Source organism: Tenebrio molitor, chromosome 6 (assembly GCF_963966145.1).
Source record: "Tenebrio molitor chromosome 6, icTenMoli1.1, whole genome shotgun sequence".
In the NCBI taxonomy this organism is placed as follows: domain Eukaryota; kingdom Metazoa; phylum Arthropoda; class Insecta; order Coleoptera; family Tenebrionidae; genus Tenebrio; species Tenebrio molitor.
The window spans coordinates 12,416,982-12,441,364 of NC_091051.1; the positions used below are offsets into that span (position 1 = coordinate 12,416,982).

Genomic DNA, 24,383 nt, shown 5'->3' on the forward strand with positions numbered 1-24,383 from the left:
TGACACTTTAGCATTATCAATGCAGCAGTGCAATGTGATATTTTACGGACGTTTGAAGAAAAACATTTTTGTCAGCTATGACGTTTGACTGAAGTCAAACTAAAGTATGCAACTCGGATATAATGGCTATTGATACACTCGCGTGAATTATTATGCCTCGTATCGTAAATGTCATACTCATGTATTAATAGCTTTCATTATAATCTCGTTATATCATAATATACCACTATTTTACATTGTGAAAAAGTTCCTACTTTAAAAGCATAATATTGATGCAGAAAACGACTATATATTTGTTAATGGTGGTGCAGTTAAATATTCGTATAATTAAAACGGTAACATTTAATGCAGGTGAATAATTATAAATCTCTATTTCTGAATGAATTTTTATATTTTATTTAATGTAGGTGCAGAAACACAAATCAAAGCAATGTGATTCGTAACAAGAGCTTCGAAAAAGATCTGATACTTGAAGTTTTTACGAGAGTTCGGGATATTGCCCCGGTGAATAAAACAACATTTCCGGTTAGTGAAAAGATAAAACAGAATAAACGGTATTAAATACCGCCATAAAATTGACTATAAAACCACCCAAACACTTTTATTAAATCCTCATTTCTAAACCATCAATGTCCGTAGCTATTTTAGATCAAATTCAGTGGTTCTTCAATGGTGTACTAACAATTTTTTATTTTTGTATTATTTAATTAAAGTCCAAATTTTCTCTTAAAAAATAAAGTCTTTTGGATAATTAAAAGTAGACACTAGTCGCGTTTAGTCAAGACGATTCCCCGTTAATTCTCAACCAGTCAATAACATCATAAAAATTTCCATCATATTCCAGTTTCTTTTAACGAGAATATGTTTGATCGGTAAACAGAGTATAAACAATCCAATCTATTGTTATACGGTTTGATATTAATGAAATTCCATGTGAATTCTATAATTTTCCTGAAAGAAATTCTTTTCTGCTTCGACCAATGCACCAAATATTTCTTTTACAACTGAACAAGTAAACAATTTAGGAGATATCTGGCTACACATTATTTTAAATTGTGTTTCGAAAACCCTTGTAGGTTATTTATTAAATTCCTGATGTTTTTCCAATTCCACTTATTTCTTTACAGATATCGACCATTAATGGGGATGGTTAAAAAAACTTCTTCTTTCCAATGTATAATATCACCCTTAGTAAAAAAAATAACCACAGAGAAATGTAAATTACTATAATTACATCAAAATGGAATGGGGAAAACTCTCTTCTTCCATAGTTATAATGTTATTCTTAGCAAAAATTTACCATCAAAAAATATACATTTATAGGTAAAATCAATATTTGGCAAAATGGAATCGTTAGAAATTCTCTACTCTATATTCTACAGGGATATGCATATAAATTTATATGAAATGTAGTTCAATATAAAAAAGGCAATACAATAATAATCGTTTAAGACCACGTTTTCACTATTTAATTTTTTTATCCAACACCTGTTTATTATGAAGTCATAATAATGCCGATTTTGAACATATTATGAGGTGTATAAAACACTAGTGGACTTATGAACCCATAATTAAACTGTTTTTATAATTAATGGGTTTAGAGAGAATTGAACAGTTTATTGAATATCAAAAAGAATAAGAACTGTTACAGAAGGTGTTGGATAAAACTATGTATTACTCTCGTGCCTTAACAGCAAATAAGTCACTCAAGAAACATTAGCCATTAGCAAGCTCTCGTGGCTAAACATTTCTTTCGTGACTTATTTGCCCTATAAGACACTTGTATAATAAATAGCTATTAAACAGTTCTGACCTGTAACAGTATTGGAGCAAGTACGTCGTGCGCTATCCCTTTGTACACTATGGTACAAAGGGAATAGCGCTTGATATGTCATAGCTCAGTTCTAATTGCATCCCTAGTAATTAAATCGTATTGCACCAACTTATTACTAACATCAACCCTACTGTTTCCTAATCCTTCGACATAGCTGAATGGATTTATATTATGTCATAATGACCAAGTATTAATCCTTGAGATTTTGACATTCGAAATGCTTATCTATTATTCACATTTACTTCAACACTTTAAAACTAGCTGGTCACCATCTTTTTTTGTTAATAACATAAAAGGTTGACAAAACTAGAACATAAACCACATGTTGAAAGCTTAAGAAAATCTATGCCATGATTCATCTTGTCCAAAGCTCTGGACATCTTATATCACTTCCGTTTATAACTGGCGATATTGTGAACAATAAACTGAGGAAAACATGTCAAGCTGGTTGCAATGAAAGATTCGAGCTGGAAACCCTGTTTCAAACAAGAAACAACTTACCCTTCTATTTGTCAATAAAAAGTTCTCAAGGATTCAAAAATATTTTATAAAGTAAATAACGAAAACGGCTGATAGTTCCTCTAAACAAAAGAAAGACCTGTTGTAAACAGAAAGCGTCAGTGTAAATTTGCACTCAATAATAACGTCAAAATAAACTTAGATTTTTGATGGCAAAGTTGAGAATATTTATGTTGGACTTGAGAATTGTTTGTGATGTTATTCACTTTTCTGAAGGAACGTCTATTAAAAACTAAAGAAAGTAGTGTTTTCCTCGACTATATTTGACATAAGTACTTCATCCAAGCAGTTAGCAAACTTGTCCACAGTTTCTTGGGATTTTATCGATTGTTATTTTGCAGGATTTGCTTGGTACTCAAGAGTAGCATATATTTTTGTGACAAAAATTAAGACTGATTGTATTTGTATGATGTTGAAAAATATTTAACATTGAGGAATATTTCGTAATTATTCTTATCGAATTGTACTCGTGAAAGCTCACAGTTGTAAAACATTGATTTAACTTCGAGTCCTGTTTCTCGTTATTTATAAATGCGGAAGCATTCATCTGAACCGGCATCAAGATTGTCGATTATTACATTTCGTTCTTTTAAAGCGTGTTATTTAAGTAAACATTTCCAAGTTGCCGATCTTTAAGAACATTTAGGTAATTTGAAAAATGCTTGTCCTTTTCCAACTCTAGAGAATTGATGGCTCCCGTTGAAATTTATGATCTAATTAGGTAAATGGAGGAATCTGAAGAAGACCGAGACTCTTTGATGGAGTGACCGAGAGAAATAAGCCGTGGTTCTTAATAGAGTCAATGGTATCTTTTGAATAAAGGTGGGTATACAAGGTAGACATCCACGAGTTTTCACAAAGCTGTTCATTTACATTCAGCTTGTGCAAACTGCCGACTCGTGAGAGCCTGTCAACTATGTATTAACAGAAAATGAATTTCAATATGAAGGAAAATTTATAATGCGGGGTCCGTGATTAAATTTGCCTTTAGCACTCGATACATCAAGGCAACGAATCGTCTGATTTGCTCAGGTATTTAATCAAAGTTTCGTACAGAATTTTCAGACATAAAACTCCCAAGAAAATTCATAAACCGTCTGCGATATTTGCCTAATATAAGCCAGCAATGATATAATTTGATTCAATAATGGAACTGGTGACGCTGATCTCACTCTTCCCCAGCTTGCTTTAAAACGAGCGTCTACTTGTCATGTTCAAATTTTAATTATTTATCACTGTTTTCGCTGCTCTGGAGTGTATGATGGTTAAAATGATTTTCTGCTTGCTTGAGTTTGACAGTTTGAAATACAATAGAAGCCGGTGGGATTTGTGCCGACGGGAAACTGAAATATGAACATTCTGTGCACACACGTGCAAACAACTTGATATTTCGAATCGTAAAATCTACTTTTTCACTTACTTCGATGCTGCAACCAATTCTCACATAACGCATACTCTTAATTTAATCGGTCGCCTTTATCCAGGAAACTCTTGAAATATGGATCTGAGAAACTAGTTTCCTGCGTCGCCCAATTGTGACCTCTACTTCGTCTCGGTCTTCAATCTCTGGGCTCAGCACAAAAAGACTCACTCTACTCTTAATGGTATAATCTAATATTAAATACATGTTACATAATAGTAGGTATCGGGCCTTCAAATAAATATATATTTAGAATAGGCGTAGGCGACATTCTAATTCTGTTAACAGTGTAAAGTAATTTTTGTAGGTAACCAATTACTCTCCAGAGTTACACAGGTTACATAGTAAGCTCTTTCCCAATTTCATATTTTCATATCCCGTGGAGGTGGAATAGGGAGAATGCACCACAAAAATTAAAAATATTTTCTAACCTAATTTTATTTCGTTAAAATGTCAGTCGTTTTTTGTGTCATTTTCTACGCTGGAAAAATGTTGCAAACAATTGAATTTCCATAGGTTGCTCTAAATATTTGAAGGCCCGTTATATTTGGTACCTAGGGACTAAAGTGAAGGTGAAGGGTGAAGTTTAATAATAATCACCTCAGGGATTAAGGGACATTATATTATTATTAATTTAATGTGATGGTATTTCTTCGTCGGTGTGTATATTTCCATATGATTGAAGTAGATGTTGCAAATACGTTGTTCCTTGAAAGGCACATGTCTTGAAATAAAATGAACGACTTAGCACCCCGTCATCTGTCAAAATGACAGTAGGAAAGTGAATAACGAGATAAAAACTAACAATAAAATACAAAATTCCCGTCTTTTATATTGATGAGAATTGATGTTTTCATCTCAACGATCTATATGCAGGCTCCGTTGCCTATAAATAAAGTTTTGCTCGTGACCCCATCATAACAATAAAATAAGGGCGAGGGCTTAAACGAATCCCATGACAAACACGACTCTTTTTGTAAATCGGCCCTGATCGATTCCTCACATCACACGCAGATTTTTCCAAATTTAATTTCCGTCCAATCTGGAAAAAATTGATACCTTTCACGTGTTCGCCTTCGAATTTAAAAAAAAGAACCGGAGAGCCTCTTTATGGAATTGAAATGGTGAAATGAAAGAATAAGGAGGCACGGGTCTCAGCTGTCAACAATAAGTGGTGAGGGGTGCATGCTATGGCAAATAGAATGATATAAATTGCTTTTATTGATTCTTGCAGTTTTATCCGTGTCAGCGCGTTTGTTTCTGGGCCTCCAATCTCTTGGGAGTCAATAAGCGACCTCTGATCCCTCTGCCATCCGTCTGCGACCACACAAACTGCTCTCTTGCCCATGTACGCCCTAATTATCGATATTCTATTTAGGTGGCTCGTCCGTCTATTCGCAGCAACTGAATTATCTTAAGAAAAACACAACAAACATCGACGCTCACTTTTCCGCCAGTCTAGTTGTTCCTCAAACAGGAAATAGATTTAATTAGTTGACAATTTGTAATTTAATCCATTAGAACTGTAAAATGTCAGCAGAGTGGCTCTTCAACTTAACTGTTTTGTTGGAATGGCATTTGCATTAAAATGTTTTTGTCATTATCTTGTCAACATCCTTTGGGAAAGAGTGATGTTCTTAACGAGCCCCTGCAAACATGCTGTTTTGTATTTAAAAGCAAAAATGCACTTATCCAATTTTGTCGCTAATTATAATCGTTAAAATAAATGTCTCCAATTGGAATTTAATTGGAACATGTAATTTCGCTGATATTGCCCCAAATTAAATTATTTTGTCCAACATGCCACATCATCCTGGTTGAGTCAAATATTTCTCGTGGATCACTACATCAAAATTGCTCAGCAAACTTCTCAAACCAATTACGCAAGTTTTGAATAATTCAGATTTAGGGGTAAATTCGATTACTCAATATTATGATTATTAGTTCTCCAACTACCAAGTGGTGGCGGCGGCGGCTTGACCTCTATTTTTTCCATCGCTTTCATATTTCGTGTAATCTGTTAAATAATTCATACCTCTCTGGCGAAATTATTCTAGCAGTCAAACTCTGATTATGTGATTGTGACGCATGTTGAATTTAAAACGTGAGGACTTCGTTTCTCTCGTAAATTGACTTTATTTTTACAATATTGTATTTTTTGGCAATCGAACACAATGAAATGTTAATGTATGTACTTATCTTTTCTACGGCAAACCGTGCTGTTTACACAGAACGTCTTCCAAAGCTCAGCTTTTTGACATTCAAAAGGGATTCGAACCCTTGAACTTCGACAAAATTGACGTATATGATCTCTAAAACAACGCAATATGTTTTTCTGTGCTCGTATAAAAACATTGGGAAGTTTTATTGTGCCGAGAAATTTTTATATCAAAGGTTTATAGATTTCACTTTTCAAACTTGAATCCTTCCATTCCACAGTTTGATACATATTGGGTGAATTTTCTGAATATTTTCTCTTTCCAATCGTACTCAAATTTTCTTCATAATTCACCACATCAAGAAATTTGTATTTTCTGCAGATGCACTCATCCCACCTGATCTACAAACTGCTCTAAGTGTTTAGCTTTGTATTAAAGTTTATTCAAGAATACTTCCTGTAGCAAATTAATTTTTTAATTAGTCGGGTTTTTTCCAGTTTCAACCCTATGAAAATTAAAACGCCGTCGTAAGTAAGTGAGAAAATTAATTTATAAGAATCCAAAATGATACTAAATATTCCCACAAAGTCAACTTTCAGTTTCGGTTAAGTTGGTTAAGAAATTGAAAGGTAAACATGTCCCAGCCACTTTCAAGTTTCTGCTGCTAAATCAATCGACAACGACAACGAAACTTCAAAATGTTTTGAATAATACATTATTATAATTCGAACTTGGGTTTCTTTGCGGCAAATATTATTAATTTAAGGATCAATTTTGTTAAAATGTTTATATACTGAAGATTTCGTAGTAACTTTTAATACAGTTATTTTGTCGCTTTTCAGTTCGCCTCAAAATCTAAATGTAAATTATCTCTTCCTGATAAGTATCGTTATAATCCTCGTTTCTGGTTCTCGATTATATGTTTAATTAAAATCCTTCCCTTCAGCCTGTTGAATATGACGAAAATTCGAAACTTGATTTTGCGAAAATTATCTTCATAAATTATGTGTGTCACGACATTTGCTGCATATATTCATTTTGGGAAATTTATGGACGAAACTTTTAAATATTTATAAGAAACCATTTGCATATAACCGCTTCGAGCTAAGCATTCTATTACAGGACCACCCGAACTCATTTATTTAATAAATAAAAATTAAGTACTAGGTGTTTCAGAATGGATTCTATTTGTTTGAAATTTAAATCAGTCGACCTCTTGGGCTTAGAACAAAATTAAAAGAATTGTATTGTATTTTACTGAGTGATAATAAGCCTGACTGAATTGAAAATGCAACCCACAATACATCTCCAAAGTTAACGTGGCTATTTAAATATTGTTTTAAAATGAAATTATGAATCCATGATGGCTTTGCTTCAAACAATTGTGTTTATCACAACTGACATTTACGAAAAAATTAAAATACGACAATTAAAAATGTATTCGAATGATGAGAAAACAGACATAATCCTGATTTGTAGCGAATGTAATAAAATGCTTCTGCGCTTCCTCCACAATAAACATTTTCCCATAAACTCCTCATTTTTTCACAATTTCATTTGACCAAGCGGATGACGTTTATGTCAAAATTTACGAAACAAATATCCACGTTAACTTCGTAAATGTATTGTGGGTTGCATTTTCAATTCCGCCGGGCTCATTATCACTTGGGAAATATCCTGTATAACAACATGACTATCAACGAGTATCAACAAAGTAAAGATTTGCAAATTCTAGATGTCTACGTTCAAAACTTAAATAACCGAATATTAACTCATCTACTAACTAAGCAAAGTTAGAACTTAAATGGAATAATCCTGCTGTTGTTGCTGACTGCTCTGCACAACAAGACGTCAGTGGATTTATTATTTAAGTCACCGTATCCGCATCACGAGCTACTTTGAGGAAGATATTTTTGGTTTTCTTGGTTTATCGAATTGTAGTTGCGAAGTGAATTTGTATACGGTTAGTTTTTTTTTATAAATTTAACGAGAAAAAAGTAAATAACTGAAAAAAGTTTGTTTTGATAACCGTTCCGCGAAAACAAATTAGTGTTTTGAAACGATAGGACTCATTTGGCGAAGCTTTGAAGCAAACTTATTAGCTGGGAGAAGTTTGCTATTTAAATTAGGCGGCCTCTTCAAAGGAATCCAAATACTTATTTAAAGGATCCCTGTGATCGAAAAAGTTTTTCTTTGTTTTGGCAGTGCAGTTGCAATTAACTGAACGCAATAGAATAAACACCTGTCGTAGGTGTCGAGTACACAGAAGCGACATAATTAGGAAGCATTAAATCCCAGCAACCAATAACGGGAGCCACGGAGACGCTTAATTGAATTTGTCCAGAGGGCTCACTATATAGTAACATGTTCGCATTTTGATGTTGCCATATCACATCCAGTCTGAGTTATCGGATTGTTTACTTTGGTAACCTTCCTCACCTGCTCTTTGTGATGCGAATAAGATATAATCTTATTATGAAGGAATACAGTGGAGGCAGATCTCGCGGTAGCTTCCTTCGGGCAATATTAACTCACGATCTCCTCGAACTAAGCCCACAAGAAAACAAAGCAACTTTGTCCTGAAAAACCGCTTCGGCTTTTTTCTTTTGATCACGGCGCAAACAAAATTCGACATTTTTCGAACAATCTGTTTAATAAAGCGTAGTAACGTAACCTGAAACTGGCGCACTTTAAACAAAGCAACATAACATAATAGATCGCTCATATTCATGTATGTTATTACGGTGCCATTGTTCTCAAAGCCTTTGAGAGTAATCCCTGCGAATATTCAACTTCTCTCTAATTTTAGGGACATTGAGAGGAATTTGTACGTTTTATCGCCCATCAACACATTGCCGATTATATCGGACAAATCCACACATTTTATATTCGGACGATATTTTAAATCCCCTCAGAAGAAAAAATTCACATCTCGTTGAAACCCTCTTCACGGAGGGCGGCGCTTCCATTTGGAACCGCGTTCGTTAGCACATGGTGATGAGGAAAAATTAGACACCACCTTTTAATTACAGGCCGTTTGAAAAAATAATTCATCAAATGTTCGCCGAGCGTTACACTAATGTGTTTTAAACGTCTCTAAAGGGTGAATTTGGGAAAATCGCTTCAGGTCAGGTATACTGGACAGTTGCTAATCCCTTTATAGTTCTGTTAGCAAACGTATAACATTGTTGAACATTAATGAACATGTTAGGCCACCGCATTTTCAATTACACAAGCTTCATTACGACCACCCTAAAATCGATATGTTTTTTAACCGCTCCCTTTCTCCTGAAGCATCTTTTAATTATTTGAAGACTTTTAATTGCCTCAACACACAGAATTAATTTCGTAAAAAGTCATTTTCAACTATGTAATATTAATTAGATGCTCTAAGTGGTTCCTATTTACTTCCACTCGCAAATTTCAAAAGCATTTTATTATTTATTTTATCGGTGTAATTACACAAATGCTTTTCATGCGCTAAAATATTCTTAACTCGCATCAAAAATAAATTATAAGTGTACTTGCACGAAATTAAATTACAATGAAACTTCTCAACAACGAACATTAATGGGATCTTTAACTGCCCGGTCTGAGGAGGTGTCTGTTAATGGGAGATGGGCAAAGGTAATATGTACATAGTTATTAGTTATTACGTTTACAAAAATGTCCGTTGTCTGGCGGTGTCCGCTAACTAGAGGTCTCTGTTAAGGGAGGTTTTACTGTATACGTTTTCAATGTTTTCTTTCATTTTTAATTAAAACTGGTTTCAGTTTGGGAGACTGAACAAATCCCACATCAGTTACATCGAGTTGTGCTCATTTCGTGTACATAAAATTTATTTCATAATTTATTTTTTGATACCTTTCGGCTTGTGCATTATTTTAAATTTTCTTTTAAAATTCAAATAAAGCTCTTGCTTATCTCTTCTTTTTCAGCTCTGTCCATTTTCTTAAACATAACCTTCATTTTAATAAATAATAATTTTCGTAATTTCATTATCCTTTCTTCTCTTTACTTTCTCTTGTAGCCCTTACGGCCTTTCTTTTTTTTATCTTGTACTCTTAGGACTTAGGACATATTTGCGTTGTCCGTAGCGAAAAATGACGTCTACCATGGAAGTAAAGGGTTGTGATGGCATTTCCCTTAATCCAAACAACGGAAACGTGCTTCATGTGGCGTTTAGGTTATGGAGGTTCCGATTTTTTGAGGGTGGAAAGGAAATATTGACAAGAGATTACCTATAAGTGAAAATTATTTGCACGTGAATAACGCCTACGCATCTAGATTAATTGATTTAGTACAACAGTGTAAACTATAAATAAATTTCGTGAGATTTTCTAAAAATAAAAATGTGAAACACAAAGCGATTAATAAACCATAAAAATGCACCGCAGCCTAACAATTATTTATAGGCCAGGCTAGCATTCTTTATTGTTCTTTTTCGTGTGACATTTATTTGTTTCTTTTATAATACATATAATACAAACTCGAGTTGATATTTTTTGCACATGTGTAAGTACTCATAAAAATCAGGCAACACGTAAATGTCACCTTAAATCTATATCATCATAACAATTTTTATGGCAAAATGAATTAAATGGCGACACTCGAATTGAACATTTTGTCAGAGGTAATTGTTTAAAAAAAATACATCATAAACAGATGTTTCCTTTTGTTCTTATATTTTAACAGAAAATTGACATTTCAATATAATAAATAAATAACACCATGATAGCAATTAAATTACATTTAAATGAAATAATTTTAATTACTGAATTAATAATAGAATACAAATTAATTTAATAATAAAATACTAATTAATTTAATTATCAAATACCTACCAAATACGTATCTCTGAACTTCGTCTGTAACCGTGTGTGTATTATATTATTGTACAACATTGCTAAATTAATTACATTTAACTAACTTGTTACTTTGAACAAACATGTTGAATTGATGCTGGAATCACCCACCTCTCTAATTCTCATTGCAAAATTAATGTTTTTTACAAGCGTCACAGAAAGTAGGATTTTCTACACCCATCTAAATATCAAAAGTAATATCGTAATGAAAATAGCACTTTTTTAAACGAAAAATCGTAGTGACAGTACTACTTTTTCGCATCATTTTATTCCATCTCCTTGGAGATGATTGTCAAAGCATACCTACTTTTTTTGATAAATCCTTTTAGGCCAAATTTCTCAACTTACAACGATATGCAAAAAAATAGCGTGTACAACGCGTTATGAAAGTCTCTTTTCACATTCTTACTCCTTGACTACCATGCTCGTTACCTAAATAACTATTAAATAATCAGTAGAAAAGCGCAATTGGGTGATATTTTTTGTCATATTGTTACATTAAATAAAAATGGAAAATATCTGGAGTAATTAGAAACTAATGAAGAGGTTTTAAGCAGAGGATCTTTTGCTATAGGGAGAGGTGCAAGACACCTGAGAACTCTTGTGACACAAGTAAACATTAGTTTGATTCAAGATGGTTCTACAGGATAAACGGATTACATCGAAATTTATAGGAGAATTGTACTAGTGAGAAAACATTTTGCACAATGGATTAGATTAATTAAAAACAATTTATTGTCCAAGGAGTGCACTAAATGGGAAAGATATTTGACAAGTGAATTCTGAGACAACCAAAAATAGACCAGACTAAAAACACCAAAGAATGGAGTGGAGGCACAAAGGTTTACTAACAGCTCTAAAATTTCGTGCAACCACTTCGGCAATTACCCTGACAGTTTTCTGGTGAAGCGCTTTTGATTGACAATTGACTAGTTGCCACAGAACGTAACAGAGGAGCGTTAATGTCAAAATTAGCAGAGCACGCTATCAAGGAAAAAGGGGAAACTGAAACGAGGTGTGATGTTGCATCAGGACAACAATTCACAAGAGCTGCATTTCAACTGCACAAACAAAATTTCATCACGCTACTTCAACAATATTACAGTAAACACATTGGTGTTGACAAATAAATAAAATGAAGACCCTTAAATTTCACTGTCAAGGACAATAAACGATGAATCACGCTCCTATACCTTTCATCTTTTATTATCTTAATTTTACATATTCAAATGTGCAGTTGAGCACAAAATATTTGAAATAAAAGAAACAATAAAATATTTACGTTTAATAAACTTATATTGTAACGATCAAAATTAAAGCTAAAGAGTGCAACAAGAATATTTTTCTCATGTTAAAATATTGTGCATATGCTTTTAATTTTAAAATATTTTTAGTGCGCTGCGTTAGCGAGAATATTTTAACAGCTTTTAAATTCTTTTACAAACTCTCTTGGAGAAACGGAACTCAGAGGCAAAACTGTTTTAGTATCTATAAGATACAAAGTACGACCACTTTAACGAGACTAGATTCTTTATGTAAAAAAGTTTACATTTTATAACATAACTCGAATAGTAAATCCAGTAACGCTAAATTATTTAGAAAATTGTACTTACTGTATTCTCTACAATTCTCTGAACAATATCTATTTGTTTTAATGGTGCGTAATTCTGGATTTATTTATCTCTAGGTAGAGCCTTGCCTTGAATATCGTCGACACAAGTTCAGAGAGTAATTGAAAGACAAAGTAAATACGAAGACAATTTGTTTGGTGGCGATTCGTGCAACAACAGAAGCGTTAGGAATCACTCTAAACGGCTGATCCTATGGGAATGTTTAAAGTCCCCGATGAGCCACCAGCCACCTGTCCGTTATTAAAACAAACAAACTTTTTCGCAAAAAATCGTTAAACAATTACTGCTCGGAAAAAGGTGCAAGTTCTTGATTTTGAAAGAAAACAACTGTTTCAAAATTCAGCTGAAAAGTACTGATTGTTTGTGTAATTATGAAAACATGTCGGCAATGTTTTGAAATTTAAGTAAACAAGAGGGCTAAAAGTTCCATTTTGGAGCACTTTAAAGTATTCAGGTTTACGGTGCTAACATAAACAAAGGGCTTATCTGAAAATGTTTTCTTTTCATTAAGGTTGTGCAATATTGATTACCTGAGCGATTAGTTATCCCGATATTTTAAAAGACTTTAGCGTATGCCATCGAAACTGGCAGATAATGTTTTGGGTATCCTTATGAATAATTTATACCGCGAGGTTCGAGCACTATGTCGATTTTCTACAAGCCTCAATCAGATTTTAGTATTTTGCGAAGAGCATTTGAATGTTTTCCTAGTTTAAATTTTTTAGAGGGACGGCTTAAGCTCAAATCGAAAACCCTCCACCACCGGTTCTCCGATTACATCCACCAACAGCCACCGTCACAAACAAATAAATGTAATAACACGACTGATGATGCTAATAACAGGCAAGATTCCGCCAATACAATGAAATCGTCGTCTCTAATTAAATACAGCGGTATTCAATTGAATTTCAGGCATCTGAAATCAGAAACTGTAAAATTGTTCGAATTTTTAAACGATCACCGTGGAAAATTCTTTGAATTTCCGATACACAATAATCTAATATCAAGAATTTCTGAAGTAGGTCATTCGGGGTGAATGTGGTCGCGTAAACAATCATTTTCGATAGATTAAATCCGGGGTCAAAATTGCGATAATTCGGAAAATGCAAACGCATTAACGACAATACCGAATTTAATTGATTTATCTTTGGGAAAAAACCAACGATGGGGTTGCTCGCCGAAGTAATTAATTCGGCCTGTGAAATATTCCAATATTCACGTCATTCTAGCTGATTGTAAAGGAGATTATATTAATACCACCTCACAATGACAACTTAATATTTGGTTCTACCGGTTCCTCTGCTTCTGATGCCTATAGCAACCGGCTAACAAAAGGATTCATTATGATGAATATTTAATACCCAATTTTTCCGGAGTATAAAATACCATTCTGTTTTATTAAAATACAGCGTTTTTTAATATTTGCGATCGTATGCGGTAAAGAGAATTAAACTCGTATTACTTAAAAATTTCGGCCAGTGATAAAAGCACCCAGTCGAAGCTTCATTAGAGGCGATCGAAGTGCGCTTTCGCCCATCTCTATAATTAATTTTAATTCCAGTTAAACTGCAGACACAATACAGTCATTGTTTGGCTTTTAGACCGCAGTTTCGATAAAAGCTTTGTATCCTGTGTTTGTATTTGTTCAAAGGTTTACGTAGGAAATTTGATGGTACACAGGCCTCGATCGTCGTCTCTAACGACGGACGGAAAAATAAATCCGAATGAACAAGCGATCGGCACAAAATTATTTTTCAGATATTTTAGCTTGCGATCTTTCCACTTTAAGGGCACGAAAGATCTTGAACAGGAAATTTTCCGGATGCTAGGAAATAAGGATTAGTCGCTTTGTTTGACTCCGACGCTTAGAAATCCGTGGAACCCACCTTTCTAGATTACGTCTTTATAATGCCGAGATTGTACGGAGATATTTTATCAAAATTGTCTAAATAAGACGCATAACATAAAAGTTTGTGCCGCCAAAGAGACAATGAAACCGTTAAATTTTTTGCCGCCCCACACAAAAACTATTCGAAGGTTTTAATGAAGCTTTATAGGAAATATTTGCATTGCATCGATTGAAAGCACGCTTTGCTGTATTTTGTTTTTTTAAATATAAGCAGTGCCCGGTTTATTACCATCAAATATCTGACATTCCATTGTTTATTAAAACGAGTATTAAACTCTACTGATGTACAATGGAATGATTTTCATGTCGTCTCTCATAAAAAAAAAACAATAATAGGCGTACACATGACATAATATCAACAAACAAAATATTTTCTCTGGGGAGTATAGAGTAGACAAATATTCCAACAATTAATTTGTCACTTTATCTTGTTTTTAAACAAATAACAATTTTTTCAAGAGTCTACTAGTGTATTAGAGCGTCCAACGTAAATTCCCCATCTGTACGACAGTAATTATTTGTACATCAAAGCCAAAAAGTGCATCTTTCTCATCCGAGTCTGAGTTTTCTGGCCGAGGCGCAGCCGAGGACAAAAGGTACTTTTTGGCAACATGACATTTTTTAGGCAACCGCCGAACTACAAAGCAAAAGACATCATTGGAAAAGTTACAAATTTATTTTGTATCTACCTTTTTCAAATAGATAAATTTATTAATACATATTAACAATTTTTATAGCACATATTTGTTATTACTTAGCTTGCAAACAAAACTAGAAATTTACTATTTCCAATACAATTACTTACTTACATAATTTATGGTGACAGAACAATTACCTATCGGTTTTGTTGGTTTCGTTGCTAACTTACTAAACTAAACAGATGTGGCGCCACGGTCAGCGTCCGAAAAAGTGCGTCCGAAAAAGAGTTACTTTTCGTCCACTTGTGAGTACGTAAAATTACTGTTTTCATTAAGGGTGCCTAAAATAGTATATTATGATACAAGTTTATAAGGAAGCCTTTAAAGCACGCGCGACGAGTTTAAGAGCACGACGCGTAGCGGAGTGCTTTTAACGTCGCAAGTGCTTTAAAGGCCCTTATAAACGTGTATCATACGCTATTTTTTATTATACCTGGACTACAATCTGAAAATTATAATAAAGAAAGTAAATTGAAGTACCTTTTTCAAAGTAATCTGTGTCATTAATGGTTGATATAGAAATGATCAATTGTTGTTGTTTCGTTGCTATCATAAATTTTCTATAAATGTTTATTTATCATTGTTCAAAATGTAGGTGAATTTGTTGTTACCTAAGCAACCTTTAAAGCTCGGCGTGCTTGAATCGCCTGTTTTCGCACGCTCAGGTGTGCTTAAAACGGCGATTCTGATGCAGGTATAATAAAAAAATTATTTTCATAAGAATCAGATGTACACTCTCCCATTGATGCGTTATTAATTACAATACATTAACGAGTTATCCAAAATTGCTGTTTTGATTGCTTTAAAGCTATTTTAGAAAATTGTAGTTGTTATTTAATTTTCAAACGAAAAATACAAATTTTCCCGTGCACTCATTTTATCCGATGCGAGCACTTGGGCACAGAACAAATGTTCAGAATCACAAAATAAAAATAAACTTTGCAATGTTACAGCAACATTTTATGTAGCTATTTAATGATGAATACATTTTTGTGTAATATCATATCTCCATGGCAGACGATGTTGAAGTCACGCGATAAAATTTTCATTTAAAACTGAAATAAAATTTTATAAACCCAAAACGTGTGAGTTGCATAAATTAAATTAATTTTTAAATTATAAATTACAGCTACTGACCTGACCTATTGAAATTTAAGAATAATTGAATAAATTATTTGATAAAAAAATTGAAACCCCATGCGCATAATAATTAATCGGATTAAATAACATGGTAATTTAATATAAAAAATCGACTTTTTTAACAATCTACACGATATAAAAATGTTGTCAGTTTTACAAAACTTCTTGTTTTCGTACTATGGGAGCTCGGAGCAGAGCGGCATATTGGGACAGGGTAATTTTTGCTTATCGTGGCCACCGACGCATTCGTAGCGTTGGCCAACCTACCGTACTCGAATTTCAAATGAATACATATTTGGACGTGGAGTTGTTGTATGTGTAGTGGAAGTTCAGGTGAAAACAGTAAGATGTATGCTCTCTATGCTATTATGTGTCATCCAGTGGAGTGCAAATGTATAATGTATTCATGCCGAGATATTGACTTATTGAGAGCTCGGAGAAGTACAACACGCCTCGACATCCTTGCTTTAAACATGTTATGCTATTGTAAAAAGCTACAAGTAATTTTAGCTCTAAGCGTTCATGTAAAAAATACACATTTTGAGAAACGAAAGGGTGCCACCAACTATACTAAGGACAACGTAACATTTTATCTGCCCCGCCCATTTCATTTTCTTAGTTACCAATCAAATAGGTTGTTAAGATGATCTGATTTACACAGTAAAAATTTCTGACATTCAAATTGTCTTAATGACATTTTATTTTTTAGAACCTAAAACAATAATTGTGGACTTGACAGCAAAATTCTAACCTTAACTTTTTTACGTGGCAAATGTGATGAAAAGTTGTACAGATTAAATCTGGCTTTGATTCTGATTGGTCAATTTTAGTGGGCGGAGCAGATAAAAAGTTATAACGGCAATACTATAACAAAGGACCACTGGTTAAGATCCTGCCCTGAGTTCCCCTACTTACATGTCAATTCTCCTGGGATTTTTTCTTTACATTTGTCATTTTCTTGGCTATAAATTACGAACATGGTCGGTGGTATAATTTCATTGTAATTTCTTGACGTGACCTTTGATGATAAAAACTCGCGAATTAAAACATGTTAATGACAGCTGCGTGTTCTGATATTGAAATGGTGGATGCGCCGGGAGGATCGTAATATTTAGCTAAAAGGTCGGCTCTAATAAAATCCATAAAATCGGCGACTGTAAAAAGTAAAAATCACTAGTTCGTGTCGAGTGAGCAAAAGTTCATTTTAGTCATGTTGCAAACAGATCAGGCATTATGTTACGCTTTTTGCATTTTCCTGACAAGGCTTTTTATAAATCAATACGTGTACTTTAGGGGCGTTCAGTTACTCCACTGTTGTACATCAAATTTCAAGATGAAACGAGAAAATGCGTCCTCAAATCTCTCCAAATTGTTTTAGAAACAATGAGTACGTGATGTGTATTGGCAAACATCTTCAATTTGAAATTTATGGAATTCGATGTCTTATTGATATCGAAGGACACGCTCATGAATAATACACAAAAGGGAACAGATAACATTTTATTTCAATTACTGACACCACCGAATAATTGAAACGGAACATAAATCTAGGTCGCAACGAAACTCCAAAATTCCGATTTAATTAAGAAACTAAATGTGTTTCGCTTATTTACGTTCCTTTGCATTTCAGGCTTCTTATGATGATGTAACCGCTACAAAGCTGGAAATTCTCGAACTTTTAATTGAACTATTTTTAATCTCTAGATGTTGCGGCGGGTTTCTAAATTCTTTGATCGTTGCATTTTGACAAATTGCAACTTCGTTCATCTGACAGCGAGACGCGTGTGTTCTAATGATAAAAAGGAAGTTACAGTGTCAGCTTGCAAAATTTTCGTGTCCCGAGGAAAAATCGAAATGAAATGAGAATTAAGTTTGACGTTTTAGCAAAATTGCTTACGCGGCATAAATAATTTAGATCGCTCCGCTACAACAGAATGATACACAATTATCCTGGTAGAAAATTAATGAAAATTAAACTTAATTAAATCAGCCTAATAGGAGATAATGCGATAAAAGCTTATATTTAGCGGAGCAGAATGCGTGTAGCATGAAAGTGTGTTTCTGTGTGATTGATACTTGCACCTGCAGACACAGGTGAGAGCTTTACGTTATTGGTAGGTCCCCAGATGTCGCCTGCGCCCGGACCAAATCAATCCTGACGTCATCGGCGTCGGAAAGTGGGCGCCGACGCCGTTTACGCTTTCTGTCGGTGCCCAGTATAACGTCGACCGCGATACCGAATGCCGGTGTTACAGTACGCTATAGTCCTGCACAGCTTTGGTGCTTAAATATTTCGAGCTTTCGCTACTATGCTATAGTTGGTGCTAGATAAGTGAGTCTTGCATGACCCCAGTACGTGCATTCATTTATGTCTAGGGCGCACCTTTTCGAATACCGCCAAACTTTCAAACTACTTACGCTCAAACCACCTGTTACTGTCTGTCTGGAACGGAAACGCGCTTCAAGTTTTCCCGCAGAAACGGCGTCCGTCGAGCTTTGTTGCGAGTCGGCTAGAGAAACGACCACCAGGTCTAGAATATTTTGAATTGCCGCCGAAGGCCCTGACTTTTTCTGAGAGAGCTTTGTGCCAGTTCGAACAGAGTACTGAACTAGAACCGGCGACTGTTGTTGATGGTCGTTCTGTTACGACGAAACTAGACTCTAATTGTCTTCCAGGGAATTGTGATTATGTCGATTAGTTCCCATTTAATTTATATGTGATTGATATGTTGTGTCAAAATGATTGTGTAGTACTAGACCGACCGGCGTAGTAAGTGTTTGGTGTTAGCAGGCAGGTGGAGGTGAGGCAGGACCGGACCATCCCCGAGAGGAGCAGCGTGGAGCGTCGCCCCCTCGACAAGTCCAGGGGCCGGTAGGGTCTGTCAGAGTCCGGGGCCAGAATGAGCCATGGCGCAGCTACCTTCGCCGCGCCTGCGCCACTACAGGTCCGCACTCGCACACATTTAGGGTCCCGTAACAAACCTCCCGGCCCGGGGCTAGCGACGCCTCGGGTCATCTGGGGCCACGCTTTCATTCTTCATAAATAACTGCCACTAGCATGCTCAAATGCACCGCTGCAGCAGCTAGAGAACTCTGCACCCAGCACTCATTGCCACCCAATCGTTCATGACGACGCACCAAAAATCAAACCGGTTCGCGAAATGACCGTCGAATTTTGTTTTGCAGGACAATGACGGCCATCTGCTTCGTCTGCAACCTTCCGATCCTGTCCCACCAAGTCGGCTTAGTATGGCAGGGGGGCAACGGATGGGACGACCTGGTGCGCGAGCAAGTCGAAGAGTCCACGATCAGGCAGAGACTGGGCGGCCGGAGGGATTCCGCCACCCAGATCTGCAGCATATCGCCGCCGACGGAGACGCAGGAGACGTCGCCCCCGACGTCGGGCACGACTCGCCGCCGCCGGAGCTCCCTGGCCCAACTCACCGACATTCTGCGCGAATGGGGAGGATCGACGAAGACTCGGCAAAAGCAGCTGTGCAGGAGGGAGACGCTGGCCGATCTGGCGCGGTCGCTTCCGTGGGGCCGGCAATCCACCACCGAGGCTGGACCCACCCCGAGCATCACGACCGGTCGGAAAAGAAGAGAATCTAGCGCTGACTCCGGCATCAGAAGCATGGGCTCGAAATCCAGGCGGGACTCGCATCACACTGCCATTTCAGATTTCAGATCGGAGGTCGCTAAGTTGTGGCAGCGTCGGGAGTCGAACACGACCACGACCACGACGATGGTAACTGCGAGCACCTCGCCGAGGAGGGGCAGTGGAGAGTCGAGCAAGAGCGGTAGGCGAGATTCCGTCTCACATTCACACGGGGCCTCGAGAAGGGGCTCCGGCGAAAGCGGACGGAGCGGCAGACGCGATTCTACAACAATAATCACGCCACCACCCCCTAAAATAGTCGCTGCGCAAAAGAAGCGCAGGGATTCACGAACAATTAATGACACACCTTATTACAGACAAGAACAAAGACCTTCCACTTCTTCGACAGCGTCAGATTCCACACCGATCGTAGCCCAAATCACCACCCAGAGCGTTGCTTCCACTACCGCACCTTCCGTCACCGCCGAAACCAGTACCCAAGCTCTTCCTCCCCCGACCATCATCACTTCCAGCGTTACTCCACCGGCGACCTCGCCTACCGTCCAAGCGACCACTCCCACCCATCCTCTCCTAGCCACGAGAAGAGATTCGACCACGCAATGTGGCCGTTTGGGACGGCGAGATTCTAGGAGTCACGCTAGTCCCGAAAGAAGCAGCAAGCTTTCCAGGTTGCAGCGGCAAAACACGGCTTACGACGAAAGCTGTTTGCCGCCCGGAGGTTGGAGTCGCAGAGGATCGCAGCCCACGGCGTTAAGTCCTGACGTTGACGACACAGGACGAAAAGCTCGTCGCGATTCACTCAGTCCCGACTCGGCTTCACGTAGTCGACGAGACTCACGTTCACATTTGAGCCCGGATCGATCCGGTGAAAGAGATATTAGTCCGGTTAGACGCACCACCAGACGTGGACGTTTACGAAGACAGTCCACGAGCGTCGCCAGAGGTCCGGGACACCGTTCGCCGGACAGTTCCAGCTGCTCCAGCAGAGATCCCAGCCCATCCAACAGGCCCGTTCCTCCCCCCACCGAAAACTACAGACCGACCATCCGTCGGCAATCCACTACCGAAGAGATCCTGATCGCCAGAGGCTTCCGCAGACAGTCGACGACCGAAGAGATGATCCGCTGCAGAAATTTCAGGAGACAAAGCTCGCAGAGCGACGACTGCCAGAGATACAGAGGGAGGAGAGACTCCAGCGCGCAAATACTCGACGGTACTATCGCGTCCATGACTGTCGAAACTTCCAGCACGTTTTTCGACTCCAGTACACAAACAGGTAAGGGTTTTATCGTCCCGCCAGATGTTTAATTAATTCTCTATCTGATAATGTTCGGTAGCTAACATACTGTTTTAGCTGACCTGTTGCTTGCAGACCAGGATTTCGCCCCGCTTTCAAATTTCAAGTAGACTTATCAGCGCGACCCCTTCCAAATTAACCTCCTACATTACTTTTATCCTCGTCGCGTTCAGAATATCGCGCGATACTTCCGCAGGGATTTAGATAAGAAAATTCATATTCTCTCCAGACTGGAGGGGAAATTCATGCAACACACGATAATTTATTCCATGATCTGTGAAAAACGAACGCTAGTGTTCGCCGTGAACTGTTGTCGGTAATTATTCATAGAACCGCTGGTGAGATAATCGTTTCGTTTGTGATAACAGAGACCACTTCCTCGGGCGGTCGTAATGACGCCGTATAAATTCATTAGGTGGCAGCAAGGCCCAAATTCAATGTGCGCGCCGGCATCTCAGTAATATTTGTGATAACACAGTTGGTAATCGATCGGGAGGTGGGGCTAAAGCGCCCCGACGCTGCCTCAGTGGTGCCGTGGCATCCGCAGCACGTGGACGTCGACGTCGTGGTCTTTTCCTGCATGCACTCGGACAAAACTTTTAAAACATCCACTGACAGTTTGTAAATTTGTCGGTTTTTAAATGACGGGAGTGGCCGCTGACGCCCTCTTCTAGCTCCTGCTGACTGGGGCGCGCCGTCTTCCTGCGATGTTCATTTATTTACTTATTTTCGAGTTTGGAGCATGACCCTATCGACATTTCGGCAGCTGAAACAGGTACTTGTTTTCTAATGAATTGGCGCCCCAATCGAAAGATCTCCCAAATTCGTCTCTAATTAATTGTATTTTTTCCAAACTGTTGCACGTACGTCGGTAAATCGGATAAGGATCGCGTTAATGTATTGCCGTTATTGGCAACCTGTCATAAACGAAAAATATTACCCTGTTCTATTCACGCTATTTTTTATCAGCCTCGTACATTCCACAGATGCAAATCTATCTTGCCGTCAGTGCGAAAAAATAAAAACACCCCGACGTGAAAGATGTGGCCACAAAAGCCGCTTTTTGAATGTCGTTAATAACATTAATGTAACGGCAACATTTTTTTTTTGTATATAAAAGTAAGTAGAAAGGTTGGCCGCCTCCATTTTTAGCCAATTTTGATGCATTTTTCACCACACAAAGAAACCACCAGCGGTTTGTGAATTAACCCCTAAACTGCTCCAGAGAGAAAGGTAGCGCGGTTAATGTCGCCCATAACTAAGCCAAAATTAAATTAGAGGAGACGTGATATCACCCCAAAGTAACTCTAATTAGTGTCATTGAGTTTAGATTTATTTTTCGCAAAGTGATTTTGAAATAACTGTCTCGCGAAAGGATTTCCTGAATTTAGCATGATAACGCCACCATTATACAAACAGATGATTAAGCTGTTTACTAATCAACCAGATGTGTTGCAAAGATGAGAAATAAGTAACTCTAATCTATTTTTAAAATAAAGGCAAATCGTTCTCATCGTCAGCTTTGAAACTTTCAGCATTTACTAAAAATAAATATTAAATTTCCTCCTACGAAAACAAACAGACGTCTAAAAAATTTGGCCGTAATTTTCGGTCTTGCAACGATAATTTTCTCGTCTAATTTATTTTAATCGTGCAAAACGCGTGTCACAAGGAAAAGTTTCATCTTGACTAACTCGTTGTAAAGTCGAATTATTTACACCTGAAACTTATCGCAACAGTCGTCGCGAATAACGAAATTAATTTGCAAATTTAAATTCCACGTTTTCGTCGTCGGGGCCTAGTTTTATTTAACTTTCGTTATTGTGGTTGGAAATTCGCGATGGCGCACCGTCAATTAACGTGACGGAAGACGGAACATCCAGAGCCGTGGTCGATTTGGCAAATCAGTTTTTCCACCTGAAAACTGAAACTTCAACGCGATCCTCGGAATACTCGAGCACGGTAACCCTGCTCCCTGAACAAACACTAACCTTTGTTGTTTCTGGTTATTTCAGAACCTTCGCCGCTGTACGACAATAATCACTACCACGAGGAATGTTTGCGATGCAATTCGTGCGGACTCAATTTGACGGGTCCAAACCAGAAGCGAGCAAGACGCTTCAAAAACCAGATACTCTGCGACTTGCACTTCGCTGACGTTGCTCTCATGGAGTGTTCCGACTTCATGCAGCAACTTCGTGCTTTCAAGCCGCAGTCGTTGGGCTGCGCTGTGGCCCGAAGGAAGTCCTCCACCACCCTCATATTTCCTCTACCACCGCAAGCCTGTTCAGGTAAGTCACACCACGTTTTTCCAAAATCTTTATTCACATTGCTTCAACAACCGTGTACAAGATTAACGTGACTACTCACTTATGCGTAACAATATTACAATTACCCACTTATTTATTCTTACATTGATCACTATTATCATCCATTATTCCAATTGGTATCTAAGCATGATTATAATCAACAGTTACCTTGGTACTAAGTGAATAACTTGTTAACATATTCCTATGCAACAGAAGAACAACTAGACAATTTTTAAAACTGATAAGATAAGGTAATATTTTACAATTAACTTAGGATGGAACCAACTAATCCAACCACTGGCCCCAGTAATGAAAACACGGGTGAAAGTAACGGACCAAGAATGAAAAAGAGAGGCATTAGAAGTGACCCCAACAGAATTACTATTGGTTGTATGAGAGGTCCTACAGCGGGTAGTATATTTGTTAGTAGTGGGCCTAAGGGTAGTAATAAGGGTGCTAGAGGTGCTAATACGGTTGCTAAGATTGGTCCGAAGAAAGGTCTTGATAATAGTAACAGCAGTGTAGCTAAAGGTAAAAGTAATAGTGGTCCTATAATAGAACCTATAGGTCCTATTGCGTTAAAAATAAGTCCCAGTGCAGGTATCAGTATGTTAAAGAGAAGTGGACCGAGAAAGAGTAACGGAGCCAGCGGAGCTAGCGGGCCCAAGAGAGGAAGTAAAATAGGTCCTAAAATAAGAAGAATAATTGGGCCAAGTGGTCCTAAAAGACCAGGAATTGATAGCAGAATTGGTCCGATTACTGAAAGAATCGGCCCTAAAAAAGGTAAAATCGAAGAAAGAAGTGGACCTAGTATGGGAGCCAAAAATGGCCCTAGAAGCGGCCCCCCGATTAAAAGTAATGGTGCAAAAATCAGGGAGAATATAGGTCCTAACAAGCCAAATATCGGTGCCAAGAGAGGTCCTATTAGCGGAAGTAATGGTAATAAGGGAGCTAGCGGTGTTAACAAAGGTCGCAGTAGTGAT

General features: G+C 37.3%; 1 protein-coding gene across 6 annotated transcripts in view; it reads left to right on the forward strand.

The window, feature by feature from the left end:
* Positions 1 to 24,383, forward strand: part of rsh (radish) — a 148,596-nt gene that overhangs the window by 78,587 nt on the left and 45,626 nt on the right. The window contains exons 1-4 of one of the 6 annotated variants that reach the window (XM_069050789.1): positions 18,405 to 18,527; positions 18,967 to 19,120; positions 19,362 to 21,070; positions 23,107 to 23,382. In XM_069050789.1, the coding sequence (XP_068906890.1) occupies positions 19,083 to 19,120; positions 19,362 to 21,070; positions 23,107 to 23,382 (2,023 nt within the window). In that variant the 5' untranslated portion in view covers positions 18,405 to 18,527; positions 18,967 to 19,082. Of the gene's footprint in view, positions 1 to 18,398; positions 18,528 to 18,963; positions 19,121 to 19,361; positions 21,071 to 23,106; positions 23,383 to 24,383 lie in introns of those variants that run through there. The other 5 variants (XM_069050792.1, XM_069050791.1, XM_069050790.1 and 2 more) reach the window with 5 other exon arrangements.